This window comes from Schistocerca americana, chromosome 5, assembly GCF_021461395.2.
Source record: "Schistocerca americana isolate TAMUIC-IGC-003095 chromosome 5, iqSchAmer2.1, whole genome shotgun sequence".
Classification (NCBI taxonomy): domain Eukaryota; kingdom Metazoa; phylum Arthropoda; class Insecta; order Orthoptera; family Acrididae; genus Schistocerca; species Schistocerca americana.
This window is the reverse complement of record NC_060123.1, coordinates 483945103-483968247: the sequence shown is the minus strand read 5'-3', so window position 1 is coordinate 483968247 and position 23145 is coordinate 483945103. Positions and strand designations below refer to the sequence as shown.

General features: G+C 38.2%; 1 protein-coding gene across 4 annotated transcripts in view; it reads left to right on the top strand.

Annotated features, from left to right (window-relative positions):
• The window catches only part of LOC124616698 (retinoic acid receptor RXR), a 141615-nt gene that overhangs the window by 100039 nt on the left and 18431 nt on the right, over positions 1 to 23145 (top strand). For 3 of the 4 annotated variants that reach the window (XM_047145040.1, XM_047145037.1, XM_047145038.1), the window contains 5 exons: positions 11482 to 11611; positions 14970 to 15128; positions 15264 to 15429; positions 21237 to 21377; positions 22019 to 22160. In XM_047145040.1, the coding sequence (XP_047000996.1) occupies positions 11482 to 11611; positions 14970 to 15128; positions 15264 to 15429; positions 21237 to 21377; positions 22019 to 22160 (738 nt within the window). The remainder of the gene's footprint in view (positions 1 to 11481; positions 11612 to 14969; positions 15129 to 15263; positions 15430 to 21236; positions 21378 to 22018; positions 22161 to 23145) is intronic. The other variant, XM_047145039.1, reaches the window with a different exon arrangement.

Below are 23145 nucleotides of genomic sequence, written 5' to 3'. Positions count from 1 at the left end.
CACTTGTATGAGTGATATTGATCTGTGGGACATGCTATCATCACTATACAGATACCAAATAAAGTCAAGGAGGTGGTGTTTGTACATCTTCTGGCACCAATTGCAGTTGCGGTAGACAACAGTTGGCTAAAATAGCGTAAGGACTGCAAATTTCTGCAGGAGTGACACATTTCATTGCGCAAATTCCAAACAGAAATTGCGGGTGGACTGATATTGGCAGGGAAAGAGAAATCAAAACGAGGACGCCCAAGTATAGATGACATGTCGAAGGAGGAGGAGGCTGCGGCAACAGTTCTGTTAGTTGTAGAATGCCAAAAGGACATGTACAGTCGTTGGCCTATATGGAAGGAAACAAGAGGACGATGCAAGACACTTATCAAGATGGTATCGTATGGGAGGTGTGAAAAATGTGAAGTATTTTTGTGCTTAAATAAAGACAGAAATTGTTTCAGAAGAATTCCCACATAAAAACTGACAGATTGAATTGGCTAATAATTTCTGTTGCTTTTTTCTATTTTATTGTAAGGAATGAACAGTTTAGTGGATCATCTGCTGTTTTATAATATATAACAACCAGGCTGTGCGGAAGTGAGATATATGCGGCTACTTGCTGTTTGATAATAATCATTTACTTCATACTATATGTAGTAATTACTAAAAAGTGCATGTAAAAGCAAGCTGGTTTTGATACATTCATTCATCAAAAGAGAATATTCCGTAAAAATGAGAATAAAAGATATATTGGAACCAGAACCTAAAATTAAATTAAATTTCAGTCTTAATAACCTGTCCTGCTATCCAATATTTTATGCCGCCTATTACCCTGTGTGACAAATACGTCACATTAAAATTTTGGGGTGGAAAATGTTAAAAGAGTTAGAATTGCACATGAAATAGTGGAAAGAGGCAATAAGAAGAGATTTTGGTGAACTAAATTCTTTGGCCAAGGGAATGGTTATTATAGGGTAGTGTAGAGTACATAGATCAGAGTCGTACTCTCCGCTTGTGTGTACCATGAAGCGAGAGGTCTGAAAGTACACACACCGACTCTCCAACCTAATGTGACGGAAGGTCAAGCCGCATAGGCCAGAGTTCATAAATTCTTCCTTTTCTTTCTTTCTTTTTAACAAAAAAACCTAATTTTGTTAAGTTACTGACTTCTTACCTGATATATGCCAATTATAAGTGTTTGTTATGTATACACTGCACCCTTCAAAAATGATTACAATAAACATAAAACGATGTGCATTGTAAAATATGAGTGGATGATGACACACATGTGAAAATCCAGGCCTAACGAAAACGATGAAACTTTGGTTTGAGGTTTTAAAAAGTTTTTAATAGATGACTTTTCCCTTCCTCTACCATGCTGCAGTGGATCTCCACACGCAAGTCAGCTGGCATTCCTTCATCTTGCTCACTAATGTACTGCAACGCTGCCTTAGTTGACTTGAACCCTTCCGAATGAGGGTTGAGGTTTCTCCTGTCATCTCAGTGAAGAGCTTCTCATCTGTTACTTTCTCGTGCATCACCATTTCCACAATATCGTTATCAGTCGATTCATAAACTTCATCATTTGCCATCCATGTTCTCTGCATCGAAATCCTCACAGCCCGGTACATCTTTGAGCAGTAAAACAATCTTTGACTTCGGCTTCCCACATGGATTCAAAGTTAAAATGTCCGCCTTTATGGTCTAAAAGAATTTTCCAACACCTTACAAGTGATAACGTTACGAATCTCTTCCCACGGTGCAGCCAACCACGTGGACATTTAGCAAGTCAATTCTCTTCGAAATTGTTACACAGTCTTCATTATTCTGAATCACTGATATCAACGAACTGAGAAGACGACAGCAATACTACTACTTTAGCATTTCAAGGATGCCTTGGTCCTTCAGGTGACAAAGAGCAGTCTCATTTGGTGGTAAAACTAACGCTTCGATATCCTCATCAGTGAGTTTGTCTCTGGCAGGATCACTGATCCTCATTTTTCAGGTTTTTGAAAGATCTAAATTTCCATGATTTCCCTGTTAATGTAAGCCGGACCTTGTGGTTGCCACTTGCATTTCTGCAAGCCATTATAGTAACAGGTTCCATACTTTCCTTGTATTCGGGTGCGCAGCTTCCATTTTTTGAAGCAAGTGTTTTCGTAAGGAGCAGCTTGTAAAACCGTTCTATCGTAGTTGTACAGATGTTCTCCAGAAATTCGCTCCTCGTCAGGTAACTTCGAAGGCACAGCTTCTTTCTCAGCAGATAAATCCTCTCCACTAGTGGTAACCTGGCGCACACCGAATCGGGTTTTTTTCACCTATCCAACCATTCATCAGTGGCAGTAAACTGAGTCTCCTTTAGGAGTGTATTTGTTCCCTTGTTATTCCAACGATTTTACATATAAACCATTTTGATTTTCTGTCACTGCGTATACGCACATTGTTTTATATAGAATACATATTAGCACTTTTATCTGAAACGCCGAAATGCTTCTGCCTTAAATGAACAAATTGGAGCAAATCTCAGTAGTTACGTGGTAGACGCATGGAAGGATTTGACGTTATGGAATTCCACTGAAGTAATTAGGATTGGCGTCCTCTCGTCGTCTTCTTTGTTTGTTGATATATAGCAAGCGTAATACGAATATAACCGAGGTGTGTCGAGCATGATAACACACTGCGCCACTGACGGGCATGGGACTTAAACAGCCATTTATTGCCAGGGCGGCTCAGCATACGCTGGCCACGAGAGATAGCACCTTGGCATTCGTCCAGTATGGCGTGAAGCGGCAGCCAGTGCGGCGTTCGGCCTCGCTGTGCCCAGAAGTGGATAAAGCGGTGGCTTCAGAGCGTCGAGTTTAGGAGAGGTGTTGACATCTCAGCAAGATAGCCTACACGGAACTACCACTTTTGTCTCAAGAATGAGACAAATTTCCGCTGATGAACAAAACCGTTCACAAACGTCTCATAGGGCTGCTGGTAAAGAGGCCCTCTCCGATCACAAACTTTATAGGCTTGCCTTCGCAGAATTAAATGTAGGCTGTGATTGGCACAGCGTCATATTTTCTGATGAATGCTCAGTAAATGAAGGTCTTTGATGGTCTACAGGTCACGGCACGACCCACAGTATGTGAAGCAATATTCGCAGGTAGGCTGCATAACAGTCTCGTGCTGGGGCGAATGTCATTACGTGGGGCAGGGATACTTCTTCGAATTTATGATCGTATGTGTACTTCACGAAACATACCATTGGTGCCGAGTGTGAGAATGCGCCGTCCCTTGGAAGTGATCCAGACCCAGCAGGACCACTCATCGGTTCACACGAGTCGAATCGTTCAGCAATTGCTTTCGCAACACGCTGGCGTCAGCCTGGTCGGCTAGACTGTTCGGGGGCCGATATATAATCCTACTGAAAATTTTGTGGGCCAAAATGAAGCGTCACGTGAACTTAAGACTGGCCGATACCGGCCATCACCAGAGACTGACAGCCTGCAGGCCTTATTGGCGGAGACAAGTAATTGAGGCCAGTGGCAAGATGAACCCCATGCTGCCCGGTATATATTGTGAAACTTTCTTGGTTTCTCGTTACTCAAGTTTTTATCGCGACATTTGATAACTGTATGATTGTTAAATTGACATCAGCTTGAAATCATTGTACTTTAAGTTGTATTTATTGGATTTGGTCTACTTAACTCTTAGCACGCATAAATTTGAAAGAAAAAACACAATCGAGGTAATTTGAATCGAAATAAAAATGTCCCAATATGGAACAGTGAAAGAAAACAATATCGATCAATATAAGAACAGGTAAACAATGGAATTGTAATAACATTTAATATCGATCAATATAAGAACAGGTAAACAATGGAATTGTAATAACATTTAATATCGATCAATATAAGAACAGGTAAGCACAGGAATAATAATAATATTCTCTTTCTTACTCCCTCTCAAACATTTCCTGCGCTTATTTCGCAAAAGAAGTCCAGCCAGGGCATACAAAATTTCCTCTTCGAGTTAGCATTCTTTGGGAGCCCAAAGATAACATCCGATGAACTGTGCCCTTTTCTCTGTATTAGTCTTCAGAGAAATGTCCGCAGCAGAATATGCGTTCAGTTTCTTCTTCTTCAGATTGCACGTCTGAAACATTTTCCTCAAATTAGTATCAGGCCCCGAATGACTGGAAGAGTGTGTGTCTTATGTTTTTCTCTCTTTTTTTTCTTTTTCAAGAATAAAACTTTCACTTCACCCTCCTTTGATTCCGCTGAAGCTTTCTTCCCTTTGAATTGTTTTAAACGTTTCCTGTATGGCATTATATACTCAACGTGCTGATTTTACATGAGCTGGTGGCTCTTGATATGACTAGCTGCTTTTTAGAGCTGGTCGGAAACCAGTTGGACTCACATTTACTCCTTTGTTTGGATACTGTATTTCAAAATTCTGCTGTCTTGCAAAATCACCGCCGGCCGTTGTGGCCGAGCGGTTCTAGGCGCTTCAGTCTGGAACCGCGCGACCACTACGGTCGCCGGTTCGAATCCTGCCTCGGCCATGGATGTGTGTGATGTCCTTAGGTTAGTTAGTCAGGTTTAAGTTGTTCTAAGTTCTAGGGGACTGATGACCTCAGATGTTAAGTCCCCATCATGCTTAGAGCCGTTTGAGCCATTTTGAGCACAATCACCATCTCGTTTAAGTGTATGCTTGCTGCATGGGAAGTGTCCCGTTTTCCAGACGTCCTTTATAGCATTTTCCGTTGTTACTGCTTCCAAATAGGCCGTTCCAAATAATCTCGTAATCAAAACTGAGGTTACTGTTCAGCCTGGGTTGTTTACCCGCCAGATTTCTATTTCTTCGAGATTCCACATGAAAAGGCTGCATTTTATGCGAGGAATTGGGTGATGACCGGATAATGTGTACATGATTTTCTCTTATGACCATCAAGATCACCACAAGATGGCTTCACAAAGTTCACAAATTTGTGAAACAGCTTGGTAAAAATGTAGTGTGAATGTAACTACTAAGGTAGCCACCTGAAGTTGTCCTAATACCTGACAGCGTGTCCTAACAGTTGATACCGTCGCGTATTAGAATACCCTTGGTAATGCATATTAGGAATAAGCATCTTGCGCTAGAAATATAACTTCATAGTTACGCTGCTCGTTTTGAAGAACAATTCATTACATCGAATGAAAGAGTACTTTGTGAAGAATATAATGGTATGATTATTGTTGCAGCAGCACATACACTCAAAAAAAACTTGAGATTCACCTCTTTTAAAATCAAGGATTCTCGACAACGCCCAACAATGGTCGCAGCTTTACGCCCCAGGCGTTGTGAGAACTGTTCTAATAAGAGAATCAAATTTTCACTCTGCAGCGGAGTGTTCGCTAATAATGAAACTTCCTGGCAGATTAAAACTGTGTGCCGGACAGACTAGAACTCGGAACCATTGCCAGTCGCGGGCAAGTGCTCCACCGACTGATCTACCCAAGATCACTCTCCCAGGAGAAGCAGAGGTCCCGAGCTCGAATCTCTGTCCAGCACACAGTTTTAATCTGCCAGGAAGTTTTATGTTCAGATGTTTCCCAACAGAGCTGAGCACTTACTGTAGACAGAATTTGCCTCACATTACCAAACTCCCCCCCCCCCCCCCCCCCGACACACACACAAGGGGCAACTTCTTTCTGTATTCAAAATCATTTTCAGTAATGATAGTATCAGTTGCGTAAATTAAAAAAAAATCAAATCAGAACTTGACTATTTCCGCAGAGTCAATTATAATTGTCCGCAGCTTGTGGTCTCACGGTAGCGTTCTCGCTTCCCGCGCACGAGGTCCCGGGTTTCGAATCCCAGCGGCATCTGTGATATTCACCTGCCCCGAGATGACTGTGGCAGGTTGTTGTGTCTTCATCATCATTCGTACCTGCCTTTTTTCGGATTTTAATAAATAGTATGACAGAATTTACTGTGTTATTCAGACCCATTACGCCGAATAGTTGAATTTGTGTTTTCTTTCTTTTTTTTCCCAACGTAATTTTAATTTTATATAGGGACCAAAATTTATGAGCTAGTCATTAAACATTTATTCTCTTACTCAATTTCATCTTAATGGGTTTTTTCTACGAATCTACTTTCCCAGTCTATCTGCTAGTTCTGTGAACAGTTTTATGCCTACAGACAAAACTTTCTCTTTGGCAATTTAATTTGGACCTATCGTTTTCGAAATTGAGAGCTATCCCGATTTTTACTGTCCCCGAATAAAAGAACAAAAGGATTGCTATTGAATTTGGCGCTTACATATGAACAGCATTACCAATTTCAATAGTACCAAAGAACTGCACAGTTATTCGATTAATCTCTCCACAATTTGAAATACGAGCTTCTTAAAAGATACAATTTTAATAGAATTCTGACTGATCTAAAAATCACATATTCCTCAAATAATATTTTTCTCACTCGTAAAAAACGAATGCCCTTAATATAACTTGCTTGAATTTTGTGTAAAATTTTGAGAGTTATGTTATAGTTTTTGTTAGCTCGTTCTATATCAGTTCTCGCAAAGGCTACAAATAATATGCACGAGCTATGCACTCAAGACAAGAGATGCTACCACAGAAAGGCCTTTGGCACCTACCACGACGGGGACATAAAAAATATTGGCCATATGCCAAAAAAATATTGACCAGATGGCGGAACCGAAATCTGATTTACCAAATGACAACTAGGTACTTTGATCGGGAATCACTTGCACTGCGACGCTAACACCTCCTTCGAACCGCATCTAGTACTGCCGGCCAAATCACTACGTATTTCGCGATCGCTGACATCATCCTGTACTTCCGTGTATAATTTTTATTTTCCAATGTCGCGTATAAGCGCATCTGTCTGGTATACGTTACTGGTGTAACGTAACGTGGACATTAATCGGGCGAGAGTGTTGCCACAATTTGTGGCGTGGCTGTATGCACAGAGAATTCCCGATGTGGGTCTCACCCATTTTCCACGCCGACAGTTTTGTTTGGTCGACGGTACCGGTTAGCTAGTCAAGTGTGCCTACTGCTCTTTTCGTTGAATTGTAATCGGAAATCATTTTTGGCTTCTTATCAGCCCTATTACTGGTTTCATCATGGTGGAGTGTGCTCAGTACGACATCTTCATTCTCTAAGGAAGATAATTGACTACAGTAGTATCACTTGTGAAGTAAAATGAAGAGCTGTGAACCTCGTTGTTAGTCCTATTTTCTGGAAGCTGTGGCTTATTTTTGCGTATAGTTCCCCACATTGTTCATTTCATTTTAAGGAGCAGCTGTCCCATATTGTATGACGTAAATGAGTGCTCACGTTTGATAATCTAACCTCTCAGTCCGCAGCTCGTGGTCGTGCGGTAGCGTTCTCGCTTCCCGCGCCCGGGTTCGATTCCCGGCGGGGTCAGAGATTTTCTCTGCCTCGTGATGACTGGGTGTTGTGTGATGTCCTTAGGTTAGTTAGGTTTAAGTAGTTCTAAGTTCTAGTGGACTGATGACCATAGATGTTAAGCCCCATAGTGCTCAGAGCCATTTGAACCATCTAACCTCTCAACTGAGAGCAGCAACTACACTCATTCTCTGATTTTTTTTTTTCTGGTGCCACTCCGCTCTCCTTTCGTGTGTAAGTTTGAGGTTTCAGTACGGATGACGATTTGCTGTCACACTCCCTATTTTGGTGGTTTACTTGGGATATACTGTTTTACTGGACAGCAACAACCACCACTAAATGCCACTAACTGCTCGTCGACATTTCCTCAAAGCCTCCAGAGTTTAGGAAGTACTCCTGTCGTATCCTACCAAATACTACGAATTGCAGCAAGTTTATCAGTACATACATCATCTGTCGTTATTTCTAGTTATGAATTCCCTGCACATATCTCACCAGCGAGCTCCAATGCCGTGGAATATAGTGTTTGTATAATAATAATAATAACGTCGTTGCGGTTTCCTGACTGTTATGCCCGCTTTTTACAGGCGGTTGACGAGGGGCACTTACGCAGTGCTCCATTGTGGAAGGTTTGCCTGCACAGCGTGACCTTGGCAGCTGTCTGTATCGTGAGCGCGCTTGGTCCGTATTCTTGAGCCAAGGCCACTGTGCCTGGGTGCCGGAAGGTGCAGCCAAGAGCCAGGGACGTACCGTGACTCGGGAAGCTTTGCTTGACCCCGCACTTGGCTGCCGGCTACACTCGTCACCCGCCAGTTTTGCCAACTGTTGAGGAATGGAGTCTCCTGAAGTAGTCTCGCACAGTGTGTAGGCGGCACCTGATCTCCGAGCATTTTTCGGGGTAGTACACTGAGACGTAACATGCAATAGGCAGTGAATATATTGTTAAATACATGCAATTAAAGCGAATGTCCAAAATATCCTGGCATTGTATTCGCTGGTCAAAGCGTGAAATGTTTTAGAAGGCTACAGGAGACATCCGTGTACAAAATTAATATAGGAAATAGAAGTCAGTTAAACGCAGTCAAGCTATGTTGTTTGTGTTGCTGCCCGCTACAGACTGAATAGAGATCGATGACTAGTTTATGACGTGGATTTTAGTTTATTTTTGTTGTGAAGAAGTATATCAACGAAACTAGCGTCAAAGTCAGTTGTCTCATACTGCAGCACAGAACAGTCCGCTACTGAAACGGGCAGTTTACGCGGCAAGTATAGTACGCGGTAACGAGGCCCGATTGTTCGTTCCCTCATTCTTTTCTCCTAATATTCGGCTGATGGCGTACACATCTACTTCTTTACATACGGAAAACCAGCTGTCGAGAAATATGTAGCTAAATGGCAAATAGTAGTTCCTCCACCGTTTTGGATGGATAAGTGTTGACTAGACTGTGAGGAAGAAGCTCATTTTATATAAGATAAAACAGATCCATTCCGCAACAGCCGTATAAACGAACACAAAATAATCACCATATATCATATAATTTTAGTAGCGAGACTCAGTCTGTTCTAACAGCTAACACGCCTCAGCGTCAAGCAAATAATCTTGGTGTATAGTGTGTTACAGGTTAAAATTGAGTGTCAGACCCAATGTAAAAACCTTTTTTTACAATGTTATCTATTGGTGGAAAAAAGAATGAAATTATTTCTTTCATTTCCAGTAAAATACAGAGGTTTGTTTACTTTCTTTTATGTATAAATTGTATCCTGGAGTTGTTAGTTTTCCACAGACAAAATGGACTATCAAAGTCCTCCTCCCCACTCTCGCTGCCCATTATTCATGCATGCGCGTGCGAGCACACACACACACACACACACACACACACACACACACACACACACACACAATATGAAGCTTATTACTGAAAAATGTTAGGTGGAATAATGACAATGCTGCTCCCTGTACAGAAATGACGACTCAGCATCTCCTTTGGATTAGATTAGATTAGTTTTTCGTTCCATAGATCCATGCTGAGGAGATCCTCATGATGTGGAACATGTCAAAATATATAGTGAGTAGCAATCTGTTCTTTTCATAATACTGTGAAGCCTATTACTGAGCTATACATAGTCCCTATTGTTTCACGGTGTACCTCTTCAAGTATTTTGTTGAATTAGATTTTGTATGCAATGTAACTAGCTATTGTTCACAGTAGATTTTTGTGTTTGATTTATCTTGTGATTTATACTGACTGGTTTTTGAAGTTCGTATATTAACTCAATTATTAAATATATTTTCATGTCAATAACTGTACTAAAAGTGCTGCTGCCTATTTTGATGTGTCATGGCTGAAGTCAGTATTTTAAAATGGAATGCATATATGTATAGTATGCTTGTTGGTTCCTATTGTGCTGCTGTAATGAGAGTTGGATATTTACAGATATTGTCATTCTTTGCTTGTCCGCTCTGTTGTGTATGAATGTGGTACGTTCAAATTATTATCTTCTTTATCTTGAAGATGAGTTTGGTATTGGAAAAAAAATGTGAGCTATAAACTTCATGGAAACGACCTGTGCTCCTGATTTTTTTGCACCTTTATGATTGATGTTATCATGACCAACTAGTTGTCATTTTTAACTAACAACATTTACTAAAAAAAGTAGTTAAATTTCACTTTGGTCACCACCTAGAATCTAATGTGAAAAGTAATAATAATAATTATTATTATAATAATAATAAAAAAAGAAGTCTTCAATATCAGTTTTATTTTATTTTCCTGTAAACACTCACACCGGGAATACAGTTTTTGTGTCTTCATATTTAATGAGTAAACAATTTTTATCATTTGGAGAATGTGACACTAATGAGTATGTCAGCACAGGATAAAAAATTGTCACACCAGGACTCAACCATGTCTTATTGCTTGTAGTGGTGCTCTGCAAGGCCACCATAAGTTTTAGGCAGGTTGTTTGGTTCTTATATAGTTAGTAACTATGGGTGCTTAGTACTGTAATAACAGAAGCACTTTTGGATGGAGTCTGATAGTCATGGGTGAATTGTACTCCAGTGAGTACCCAGTTAGAAGAGATCTTCCTTAAAAAGTAATGATTTGGTGTTTGGGTCACATGCCTGAATGCAGTTTGACTTTTTTAATTTGTTTGAACATTAATCAAAGTTTCACTACATGCATCTTTTCCTTTATCCATTTTGTTGAAGCTGACAGTTTTCGTCTATGATATATTTACCTCTTTTTATTCTTACGCATATTGCCGATGAGTTATTCAGGGATATTTTCTGCTTAAAACTTTTTGGTAGAGTCGTGCATCAGTCTGCACGGTAAATCTTGCATACTGTGTAATCAGAAAATCTGTTTCTGTATAGTGGCTTTAAGTCTACCCCAAGCAGCTAGTCACTGAAAAGCAAAGAACTTGTTATTTGATATGAAATGGGCCTGTGTGTGTGTGTGTGTGTGCCAAACCTTACTACAAAATTTAGAAAATGGTCTTCAGAAGATGTTTCAACCAAGACTCAGGCTTCGTATTATTATTATAACTACTACTATTATATGTCAGTAACTTTCAGAAATTTTTTATAATAACCGCTGACTCCCACCCCCATTTTTTAATTAATGCCTTCAGGGGATTACTGTGACATTTTGTGTAAATGTATTTTTTGTGTGATGCATAAAAAATAGATTTATAAAGAAGATTGTTCAGAAAAGCAATGGAAGGAACGTTAAGAGTCTTCAATTAAAAACTAGCAATGAGGCACTTTCACATATTTATTGAGCAGTTTCTTTCAGTAATGTGTTGTGATGGTGGTAGATAAAAGATAGGTGCTACATGTCAAGAACTGTTCTATAAAGACAAAAACAATAAATTCGTGTATGTAATTGACTTGTATTCCTCGTGTATTTGGAATGAAGGCAAGAAAAGACAAATTACTTGATGTCTCCTTGGCTTCTGTTAATCTCTTTCTCTACTGATCACCATGAAAGAAAAATAATTTTGCCATAACTTCTTGTTTTTCAAACATTCATGATAGAATGAGTTCTGTTGAAGTAATTAGGTTCAATGTTTGTTCCAGGAATAAGCTTAGAGAACAATCTTTCGATAAGCTCAATGGGTCCACAATCACCATTGGATATGAAACCAGATACAGCTAGCCTAATTAGCTCTGGCAGTTTTAGTCCCACTGGAGGACCTAACAGCCCAGGGTATGTATGAACATCTTTGTCATTGTATTTGTGTTTTATATTTTGCTGCTGCTGCTGCTACTCACCAGTACGACTGTTATTACTGCTGTTGCTGATGCTACTATTATTCTTATTCCTGCAAACTCTAATGCTTGAAAATCTTTCATTTTTATTAAAAAGTATGGGGAAATTAACTGGAATTTGTGTGTGAATGTACTTTTTGTAAGGTGTATCATTAACACAAAGAAGATAGCCCAGCAAAACAATTATGGGGAAATTGTAAGCCTTTGCCTTTGTACATATAGTGAGCAGATCATAATTCATTCACTACACAATCATTTATTATGTAGCTAGTTGTATTTTAATTATATTTGTTATCTGAGAATTAAGCAGCAGTCATAATTGTGGGAGGAGAAAGAAAGTGTTAGTTTGAAGCTCTGTGCTGATTTTGTGAGATGTTTGTGAATTTGGAAGATCACTGCACAATGTAGAGAGCTGTCCACAACTGTTGTTTATCAGTGTTCTTTCACATTCAGTATGCAAACTAAACAAATTTGGCAGAGTCTCTCTCTCTCTCTCTCTCTCTCTCTCTCTCTCTCTCTCTCTCTCTCTCTCTCTCTCTCTCTCTCTCTCACGCGTCACATTCCAGATGCCCATTTTTAAATATATCTGTGCTGACATAAAAAAAGAAGTGCACTTTTTTGGTAAACTGAATGCCCGGCTCCTCCCTACCATGTGGATCATTTTTTTGTGTTTTTATCAATATTTCATTTGCAACCAAGTAAACTTCAAAAATTGGGAGATACATTAAAAAAACAGAAGATTCAAATTTTGGCACTTCAAGAAACAGAAATGATGGACAATAACTCCATGGATTTTGGCAATTATTGTATTTTTAAAAGTAAAGACGATAAAAGAATACTTAATAATACACCATATCTGGGGGTTGCTTTTACAGTCTCCAAAAATGTTTTAAATTCAGTAATGAAGGTAAAACCCATAAATAATAGGTTAATGAGAATTTCTCGTAAATGCGCAAGTAAAGCATACACTTAGCCCTTATGCTAGTCAGTGGTGATAAATGCAAAAAACTGGAGAATTTAGGAAAGCTTATGAAACATTAGAAAGCATCATCCCGAAAATTCCCCCAAACCATGTTAAAATGAATTTTTTAATGCCAGTTAGGTAAAGAGAAAAAATATAAGAAAACTGTGGGTAGATTTCCTGCACATAAGTGACAAAGATTTGTTGAAATGAGCAAAAATTTTAACCTTAAAATCATATCAACACCTTTTAAAAGGAACCCATCTAAACAAAAATCATGGCAGGGTCCCAATACATTTATTGGGGAATTTCAAGTTGATCATGTGTAGCAATTTCATGCCCTAACTACAAAAAAAATTTAAATGTCCAAGTTAGGAAAGGGGCTAATATTGATTCTGACCATTGTTTAATGCAAATAAAAGTTAACTGTAAGAAAATAAATATCTAAATTAATCCAATAGACAAAATAAACTATGAAAATGCCCAAGTTACAGAAATCTAAAGAGATTTCCAGAAGAACAGTACAAGAAACTTTTATAAAACATTCAAAACAAAACTTAATGGTTACCAACCTTAAAAGTCTTTGCTTCAAAAATGAAAATGGCAGTTTGGCTCTTAACAACCAGGAAAATTGTAAGGCACTTTCTAATTACTTTAAAAAACTATTGAACTGTCCAGAACCAGCAGATTAATTCCAACCACAGAAACTAATAACACAATCCTAACTCTAAAGAATCTGACAAAATCAAAATAACTAAACAAATTAAGAGACTTAAAAACAACAAAGAATCTTGAGAAGACGGTACAGTTGCAGAACTACTTAAATCACCTGGTCCTAACACTTTTGAGATCACTCTGCTGAAAATTCTCTCGCATTGTTTACTTGATCGAAGCCAAGAACAGTTAGAACCTAAACTTGGTGAATACCAACAGGCTTTAGACCAGACAGATGCTGTCCGGAACAAATTCTTAGTTTAAAATTCATCCATAGGCAACAAAGGATTTTAGTAACAAAATTGTATGTACATTTGTGAATTTTAGAAAGGTCTATGAATAAGTTGATCATGAATGTCTTTTCCGAATTTGAAAGAAACACAAGGGCTGGATAATAAAACTCTTAACGCTGATTAAGGAAACGTTAACTGACACTAGCTCTAAAGTTAAATTCATGGGAGGAACTTCTGAACCATTTGATATAAAAGACTGGTGTTAGGCAAGGAGATGGATTCTCCCCATTACTGTTTAACTGTGTTTTGGGAAAGGTAATTGCAGAATGGTGAGAGCAAAAGTCAAGTCAAAATATAGATCAGTAAATCAAGTTGGGTAGAAGTAATATTAGAGTAGATTGTCTCACCTGAAGTTGCGGAAAAAGTAGGACTACAAATATCATCCGAAAAAAATGAAATATATGACCTGCAACAAACCAGCACCAAAATTTTTGAACATGAAATATGGAAAAATAAAAAGGATTTCTCAGTTTAAATAGATGGGGAAATCATACAAGAAAATGGTCTGGAAAAAGCTGCAAACAAAGTTCACTATAAAAAACTGGCAACTGCATTCAGATTTAACACAAAATAATTATAATAAAATATCACTTTCTAAATTCAGTAAACTTAGGCATTACAACACTTTAATAAAACCTGAATGTCTTTATGGAGCAGGAACTTTAATTTTAAATAGAAAGAGTGATGTTGAAGAACCTTGAAAGAAAGAAAGGAAGATTATTTGGGAAGTATTAGGCTGCCAAAATTACTCATGGAGAAAATTATAGGCTGAGAAATAGTAAGGAAATAGAAGAATACACAGATATACATGATGACATGAGAAAAAGAAGACTTAAATTTGATGGGCGCATTAAAAAGAGTTGCAGCCACGAGATTGACAAAACAAATAGAATTCTATGAAAGCAGAAGTAAGGCTAAAACTTGGCCAATTAAATGGATCGCTGCGATTAAGGAGAATCTTAAAGTAGCCGGTATAACTCAGGTAGACATTTCAGATAAAAAACATTCAGAAAAACAATATTTGATTGGTTCGTCAGAGGGAAATAAGACGACGGACTGTAACACTGTGGTCTGATGAAAGAAAGAGATTTCATTCTGGTAGTAGGAAACAGATTTGGACACAAAGGACGACCATCCATGAAACGCGACATTGATTGATTATACTCGCATGGTCCTATTGAGCCCATATGTGAATAATAATAATAATATTAATTTCACCTTATCTTTTCTCTTCATCCGTCTCCTGTTTATGGTAAATTTTTGTTTTCCATTGTACAGCATTTTGTTCTTTTCTGATGCATGGTTAACCTTTTCGTTGTTACTTTCAGTTCATTTACAATTGGACACAGTAGCCTGTTGAACAACTCAAGCAACCAGGCAAAAGGTTCATCTTCACAGTATCCACCAAATCATCCACTCAGTGGCTCCAAACACCTTTGTTCTATTTGTGGAGATAGAGCGAGTGGAAAGCATTATGGTGTTTACAGGTACAGTCTTTCTTATTCAAAATATATCTTGAGAGAACAGTGATATTAACAAATGAAGAGTGTTATAGTGCCACTGCTTTCACATATTCATTGTCCTTCTTTTTGGTGTACTGATATTATCTTTAAATTTAACAGCTGTGAGGGTTGTAAAGGATTTTTTAAACGCACAGTGAGAAAAGACTTGTCATATGCATGTCGGGAAGACAAAAACTGCATAATAGACAAACGCCAACGTAACAGGTGCCAGTATTGTAGATATCAAAAATGCCTCGCTATGGGAATGAAGAGAGAGGCAGTTCAGGTAAGTTACTTTCAACATGATAACCAAATCATAAATCCCATTTCCTTTACATTTCTGTAAATTCTTTGAAGAGCATAAAATCGCATCGTGGCTTTGCTACCTATCAGTTAATGTTTTCAGCAAAATAAATGTTTTTATATTGGTAAGTAAGACAGTGACTATAAAATTGATGTGATGTTAGGGAAAGTTCGTGCATTTCAAATAGCTCATAACATATGCTCTTCTTATTCAATATGCAAAGTGAGTGTGGGGAATGAACAATATTAAAATATATTACTCCAACACCAAAGAAATCAAAAGTGTCAGGTTTACATTATTAGTTACTGATCATATGTGGATCATGGGTGACTCGAATGTGGTTGTAGGAGAAGGAATATAAGACAGACCTCGGGAGAGTATGGGGTTGATAGTTAAAATGAGAGATGAGAAAGGCTAGTAGAGTTTTGCCGTAAACTTCAACTGATAATATGAATTCACTGTTCAGAAATTGCAAGAGGAGAAGGTATATTTGGTGATGGCATGGGATCATTGAAAGATATGCACTAGATTACATCATGGCCAGACAGAGATTCTGAAATTAGATATTGGGTTGTAAGGTGTACCCAGGAGCGGATACTGAATCAGACCACAATTTAGTAATGATGAAGAGTAGCTTGAAGTTTGAGGAAATTACCAGTCATAATCAACATGGAAAGAAGTGGGATACTGAAATACTAAGGAATGATTATTTTCAGTTTATATTCTCTAAGGCTATAGATACTGTTATAATGAACACTACAGTAGGTAGTTCAGTTGAAAAGGACTGGACATCTCTAAAAGGGGTTATCGCAAATGATTGACATGCAAATATAGGGCCAAGAAAAGCAATTACAAAGAAAGTTTGGGCAACAGAAGGAATACTTCAGTTGGTTGACAAAAAAAAAAGTACAGAAATGTTCATGAAAAAGACAGAAATATAAGTTGCTGCTGAATGAAATACATAGGGAGTTCTGGGAAGCCAAGGTGAAATATCTACAGGAAAATGTGAAGAAATAGAAAGAGAAATGGTCTTCAGAACAGATTTAGTGTATGAAAATGTCAAAACAACCTTCAGTGAAATTAAAACTAAGCAGTCAACATTAAGAGTGCCATTGGAATTCCACTGTTAAATGCAGAAGAGAAAGTGTGGACAGCTGGAAAAGTACAAGAGTGCATTTAAAGCCTTGACGAGGTGGAGATACTACCTGATGATGTGATAGGTGGAGAATTGTGAGTTGATATGGATGACATAGGTGATCCATTATAACAGTTAAAAGTTTAACAGAACTTTAGAAGAGTTGCGATCAAATACTGAAGAAGGCATAGATAACACCCTTTCAGAATTTCTGAAACCATTGGAAGAGGTGGGAGTCAGATGACTATTCAAGTTAAGTGTATAGAATATATGAGACCAGAGATAGCAAAGGCAAATAACTGTGGAAACTGTTGCACAATGACCTTGTTAGTTCATACATCCCAGATCAGGTCTGATCAGTTTGGCTTTAGTAAAGTTAAAGACAGCACACAGGCAGCACTGATGCAGTTGACGATGAAAGCAAGACTTTTTTAACAAAAAGTCTAGACATGTTCATGGGTTTCTTGACCTGTAAGAATCACTCAGCAATGTAAAATGGTGCAAGATGGTTGAAAGTCTGAGGAAAATGGGAGAAAACTATAAGCAAAGACAAGTAATATACAATATATTCCAGAACCAGAAGGGAACAATAAGAAGACCAAGAAAAAAGTGCTTAGATTGAAAGGATATAAAATAAGGTTGCAACCTTTCTCCCCTACTGTTCAGTCTGTACAGTGAAGAGGTAATGATGGAAGTAAAAGATAGGTTCAGGATTGGGATTAAAATTTGGGGTTAAAGAACATCAACAACAAGATTTGCTCATGACATTGTTATCCTCTACGAAAATGGGACAGTACTGGATTGGGAGTAAATCAAAGAAAGACGAAAGTAATGACGACTAGAAGAAATGAGATTAGTGATAAAATTTACATCAAAATTGGGGCGACAAAGTTGATGAAGAAGCAAGGAGTACATAAAAACCAGATTAGCACAGGCAAAGAGGGCATTCGTGGCCAAAAGGAGTCTACTAGTATCAAACATCACCCATAAGTTGACAAAGAAATTTCTGAGAATAGACATCTGGAGAACAGCATAGTATGGAAGTGAATCGTGGATTGTGAGAAAAGTACATGAGAAGAAGAGAATCAATGTGATTGAGATATAGTGCTACAGAAAGATGCCTAAATTTAGATAGACTGCTGGGATAAGAAATGAGGAAGTTTTCTGTAGAATCAGTGAGGACATAAATATTTGCAAAATATTGAAAGAAGGGACAAGAGGACAGGGCAAGTTTTCAGTTCTCAGGGAATAGCTTCCAGAAGGTATTGTAGAGGATAAGGATAAAAACTGTAGGGAAAGACCAAGATTGGAATATATCCAATAAGCAATTGAGGAAGAGGTTTGCACACTCCGCTGCAGAGTGAAAATCTCATTCTGGAAACATCCCCCAGGCTGTGGCTAAGCCATGTCTCCGCAATATCCTTTCTTTCAGGAGTGCTAGTTCTGCATGTCTCGCAGGAGAGCTTCTGTAAAGTTTGGAAGGTAGGAGACGAGGTACTGGTAGAAGTAAAGCTGTGAGTACCGGACGTGAGTCGTGCTTCGGTAGCTCAGTTGGTAGAGCACTTGCCCGCGAAAGGCAAAGGTCCCGAGTTCGAGTCTCGGTCGGGCACACAGTTTTAATCTGCCAGGAAGTTTCATATCAGCGCACACTCCGCTGCAGAGTGAAAATCTCATTCTGGAAACATCCCCCAGGCTGTGGCTAAGCCATGTCTCCGCAATATCCTTTCTTTCAGGAGTGCTAGTTCTGCATGTCTCGCAGGAGAGCTTCTGTAAAGTTTGGAAGGTAGGAGACGAGGTACTGGTAGAAGTAAAGCTGTGAGTACCGGACGTGAGTCGTGCTTCGGTAGCTCAGTTGGTAGAGCACTTGCCCGCGAAAGGCAAAGGTCCCGAGTTCGAGTCTCGGTCGGGCACACAGTTTTAATCTGCCAGGAAGTTTCAAATAACATGATGGTCCTCAGTAATGTAGACGTGAGCACTGGGAAGAGTGGCATAGATATAGGAAAGTCATGTGAGGGAGACAGAAAACCTCTAACTTACTTCAACATTTATATTTTCTTCATATTCAAAAACCAAAGGTATCGTATCATCTTTGGTAACCCTTCCCTATAGTTTACATGTGATTTATCTGCAATTATGCTGAGTCTCTTCAAAAATATTCTAACAGCTTTATTATGTTCTGTAGTTATTCTCCTTTCCAATCTTCACTCCCTTCATCCATCCCACAGAAAATCACCTGTCCAGAACATATTTAGTAGATAGTTTGTCAAACCCAATATGTCCCCCAACATGATGTCCAGTTTACTGTGAAATATTTAAATACTAAGCAAAAAATAGCTTTCCCTTTTCAAGACTGATTGTCACATCATTGAGATACTTCATGGGTGTCCAATATTCTCCCTGTTGTGTATCTTTGTCATGGTAGGACTCTTGTTTGTCTGTTTGATGAAATTACTGCCATTAAAATATTTCATAACAAAAAACATCTTTAGATGAGCGTGACGTCGCAAGAGTTTACATTATGTTCGTTTGAACAGTTACCTGCTGGCTTATGCACATGCGAAGTAGTGTCACATACGAGCAGTACCTTCTCCCACTTGTGACTGCTAGAAGTGCGGTTCTTAGCTGTATCAGCAATAGCCAGATGCTAACCAGAAAAATTTTTCTGGTGCACCCAAGCTGCAGAGCAGTCAGAGTTGTAGTGGGGTGGGTAGTAGTCTCCATGTGAATCGTGTTTACGTTTGGTGATTTTGCTGTTTCCTCTTCATTTACAACTCTCAAGCCAAATGAAAACAAAACGTATTTCTGTGGCCAGGAGCCTTTGCATTCACATAACTATGAAAAGCTAAAATATGTTATTAGTTTCAGTTTTGTGATTTCATTTTGTTTCCAGGTTTTTGGCAGTCAGGGATTAATTGCCTTGCAACGTAAAATAATAACAGTACTGATACTCCAATAAAATTTGCATCCCGAAAACAACACTCAAAGGTTTAATATCAGGTTGGGGCCTACTTCTTTGTAAATCTGGAAATACGAATGTGCCCTTTAAGCCAAATCATGCATTTTTGTATGGTTTACGAAATTCCGATGCTCTTAGAGTACCCTCTGATGGCCTGTATCGTTAATGATGTAATGTAAGATCTCTTAATGCTTTATATGTATGAACATACGGGCTACCTTCATCATCGTAGCTACACATGCACAGTAACACTGATTTCTAGCACTCTCTGACAACTGCTGAAAAGAATTCTGACAAGTCACGGGAAAATATTGCGATTGGTGGTTTGAAAAGTGTTACTTTCAAAGTACATTTCATTTTACAGAACGTGAATTATGTTGTGTGGGCGAACTTGCTTTGAATTTCTTAAATGACAGCGGGTTTGAGTCTCATCTAAAGCTAAACACTTTGAGGGCCAGCCACTTAGAAGAATTTCAAGATCAGAAGACCAGACATTTATGTCATTGCTTAAAATTTTACTGGCACATTTGTGTGATTTATTGAAGTGTAACACATGCATAAAAGTCAAATATTGTTTGTGAAAGCTTAGCTTTTCTTGTAGCAACACTGTGTAGATTAATTTAAACCATTAACTTTTCCTATTTGTGTGTTTGTGCTACTTAACAGTGATGTTGCTATAGGCTGATTGCATCACGTATCCTGTGGTCTTGCGACACATCTTCCAAAAGACGAAAACCGAATTTTGGAATCAGCTTTAAAAAAGCATTAGCTGAAAATTTTAAAAACCAGACGAAACCTGACAGCCCAAGCACGTTTAAATACCGGCTGCGTTTACAAGGGAGCAAAAATCGGTTGCAGAATTGGAAAACCGGCAACCAGAAGTGGAATGCCAAAATCGATTTTAAAGTGTTTCCATGACCACCCAATGCAGTATTGGGAAATCGCTTTACGAAATCTGGTTTTGGAAGTCCCATGTGAACATGGCGAAAATCTGCTATCATCGGCTGACGAGATCACATGACACGAGTTATGATTGGCTTTCAAAAGCACACCGCAATCTCGATTTCAATACTTCGGAAACTAATGTTCTTTGTTTGGTGGAATTCGACTATATACTTAAGTAATACGAAAATATGCAGCATACATGTTGCTGCACATCAAAAATCTTTCCAAAACACACTTTTTTTCCCTAGGGTTCGTTTCCTAATCAACAGATTGATAAAGGTTTATAGTTCCAAGGGAAAGTATATTGTCGCTTAACACAGAAAAATTGTATTTTCACCCAGGAGAAAGTGTATTTTTAACCGGGAGATCCGGGAATTTTTTTTCCTTCTCTATGTATACACCCTGCACACCCTGAACATATATTTTTGCTATGTTCTGATTTTTTAAAAATATTTGGTGTATGTATCTCAAACTGCAGTCAGAGTGAGTTTTTGTTTCTCATATGAACCTGTTGTACTTGAGTTAGTTCAGTATTTTCACTTTTTTCACACAGAATCTCTGAGGCCTGATTCTTATATGATACAATTTTGCAATACCTTGTCCTTGGTTATCATTTAGTCTTCAGATATCTAAAGACGGCATAGTTGGGAAAATGTTTAATTCTTAATAATGTTGTTGCTAATGTGAAGCCCTTGTAGATAGCTAAATTGCCTACATTGCACTCTTAATATTAATAATGCCTTATTTGGTTAGGAGGAAAGGCAGCGAACAAAGGAACGTGATCAGAATGAAGTTGAATCAACAAGCAGCCTGCATACAGACATGCCTGTTGAACGCATTCTCGAAGCTGAAAAACGAGTGGAGTGCAAAGCAGAAAACCAAGTGGAATATGAGGTAATTTTCTTGCTTGGTTGGGAAGTTGCTTCATTTTATTTTTATAAACATTATTTTTCTTTATTTTCAGATAGTTGCCAATAATTAATAATGTAGCTATACCATCCTACATATTGTATTTTTTTAAAGATTAAGTTCAAGTATTCACATTTGATTTATGCAAATACAGTAATAATGGCTGTGGCACAATATATGTTAGACACAGTGTATACATATGGTTTACGATTAAATTTGAGTGTAAATAACGGGCAATGCTCACCTGTAGTGACAATCTGTAAGTGCTGTGTGCTGAATAAGGCAGTGTAAACATCATTTGTCTTTCAGAAGTGGAATTTCATTCTTTTAACTCTTATGGAAGAATAGAATAAAAGGAAAAAGAAATCCTGTCTGTGGGTTAAATATTTTTTTAATGAGAATTTAGGATGTTCCTAGCACAGTGCAATTTTCACTGCTTTTGAGTATAGTCTTGTTATCTTATGTATCTATTTGATTTAATCTTACTGCATTATTTAGTTTTGCTGACTACTGAGATCTTGATTTCTGTAAGTTGCATAGGTGTTGTGTAACATAAACAGCATATACTCTGGGAGTAGATACCATACGAATATTCTCAAGCACATAACTGTAACATAATGTTGCAGAGTACAATGAATAACATTTGCCAGGCTGCCAATATCTGCCAAGCTACCAACAAGCAACTGTTTCAGCTGGTGGAGTGGGCTAAACACATCCCGCACTTCACATCCCTACCTCTGGAGGACCAGGTTCTCCTCCTCAGAGCAGGTGAGAGCTCTATTTTTATAGCAGCACATTTAGTCATTGCAAATGGGTGACTGTGATGATTTTTGCTTCCACAGATATATCCAGTAGAGTTCCTAGGACACACATATAAGTTAGAATCTTTATGATATCCTGATGTCCATCAGGTCTGGTGTCCTTTGGAAATGGCGGAGGGGGTGGGGGGGGGGGGGGGAGGTTATTACCATTGATTTTTTAATGTAATGTGTGTATCAAAGAGATTTGTCAAAATCTTCATGTGATTAGTAAATATGATGCATTATTTTGATTGTGTTCCGAAGTTCACAATTATCTAAACATGCCCATCTCTTACAGTTGTTATGGTTATTCATTCATTTTAAGCATGTTCATGTGTAATATGGCAATGTTCGTACATAAAGGTTTTTGACACTGTCTTTAGTTCTCACAAGCTGTCCTACCTTTAGCATTTCAAGAATTTAGATGGTCTCCTGAAGCTAAATGATTAAGTGATGCTACACACAAACCAGTTACTGAGGTTTCTCCATTTTACTCCTAAGTTCAGTGTGGATAGAAAATAAAAAGAAGATTGATTTTAGTTTAGGTAATAAACCCTAAAAATAATTAGCCCTGCTTGAGAGTAAATATCATATTGTTTGTGGTCATATTTCTACTGATGTTAAGAGTGTTTGTTGGCTGATTGTAACAGAGGAAAAATTAACACTGCCAAAAGTCACACTAGCTTCAATTTTTTGTGAATTACAGTGATATTACTAAAAGTGTTCAATACACTTCACCTGCAGTATTTGAAGCACATTTTAAAAGTTGTTAATGAATTCAAATTATTTAAATAAAATTCTTGACAGGTCTTAAAGTTGTGAAATCTGGTCATATACAAGGGATAGTCATCAAGTTTTAATTATTATAATAAAGTTTGTTTTGCAGGTAAATGTCTGCAGCCATTATACACATTGAAATCCCCATGCCACAGTACTGTTGCATATCATTAGAG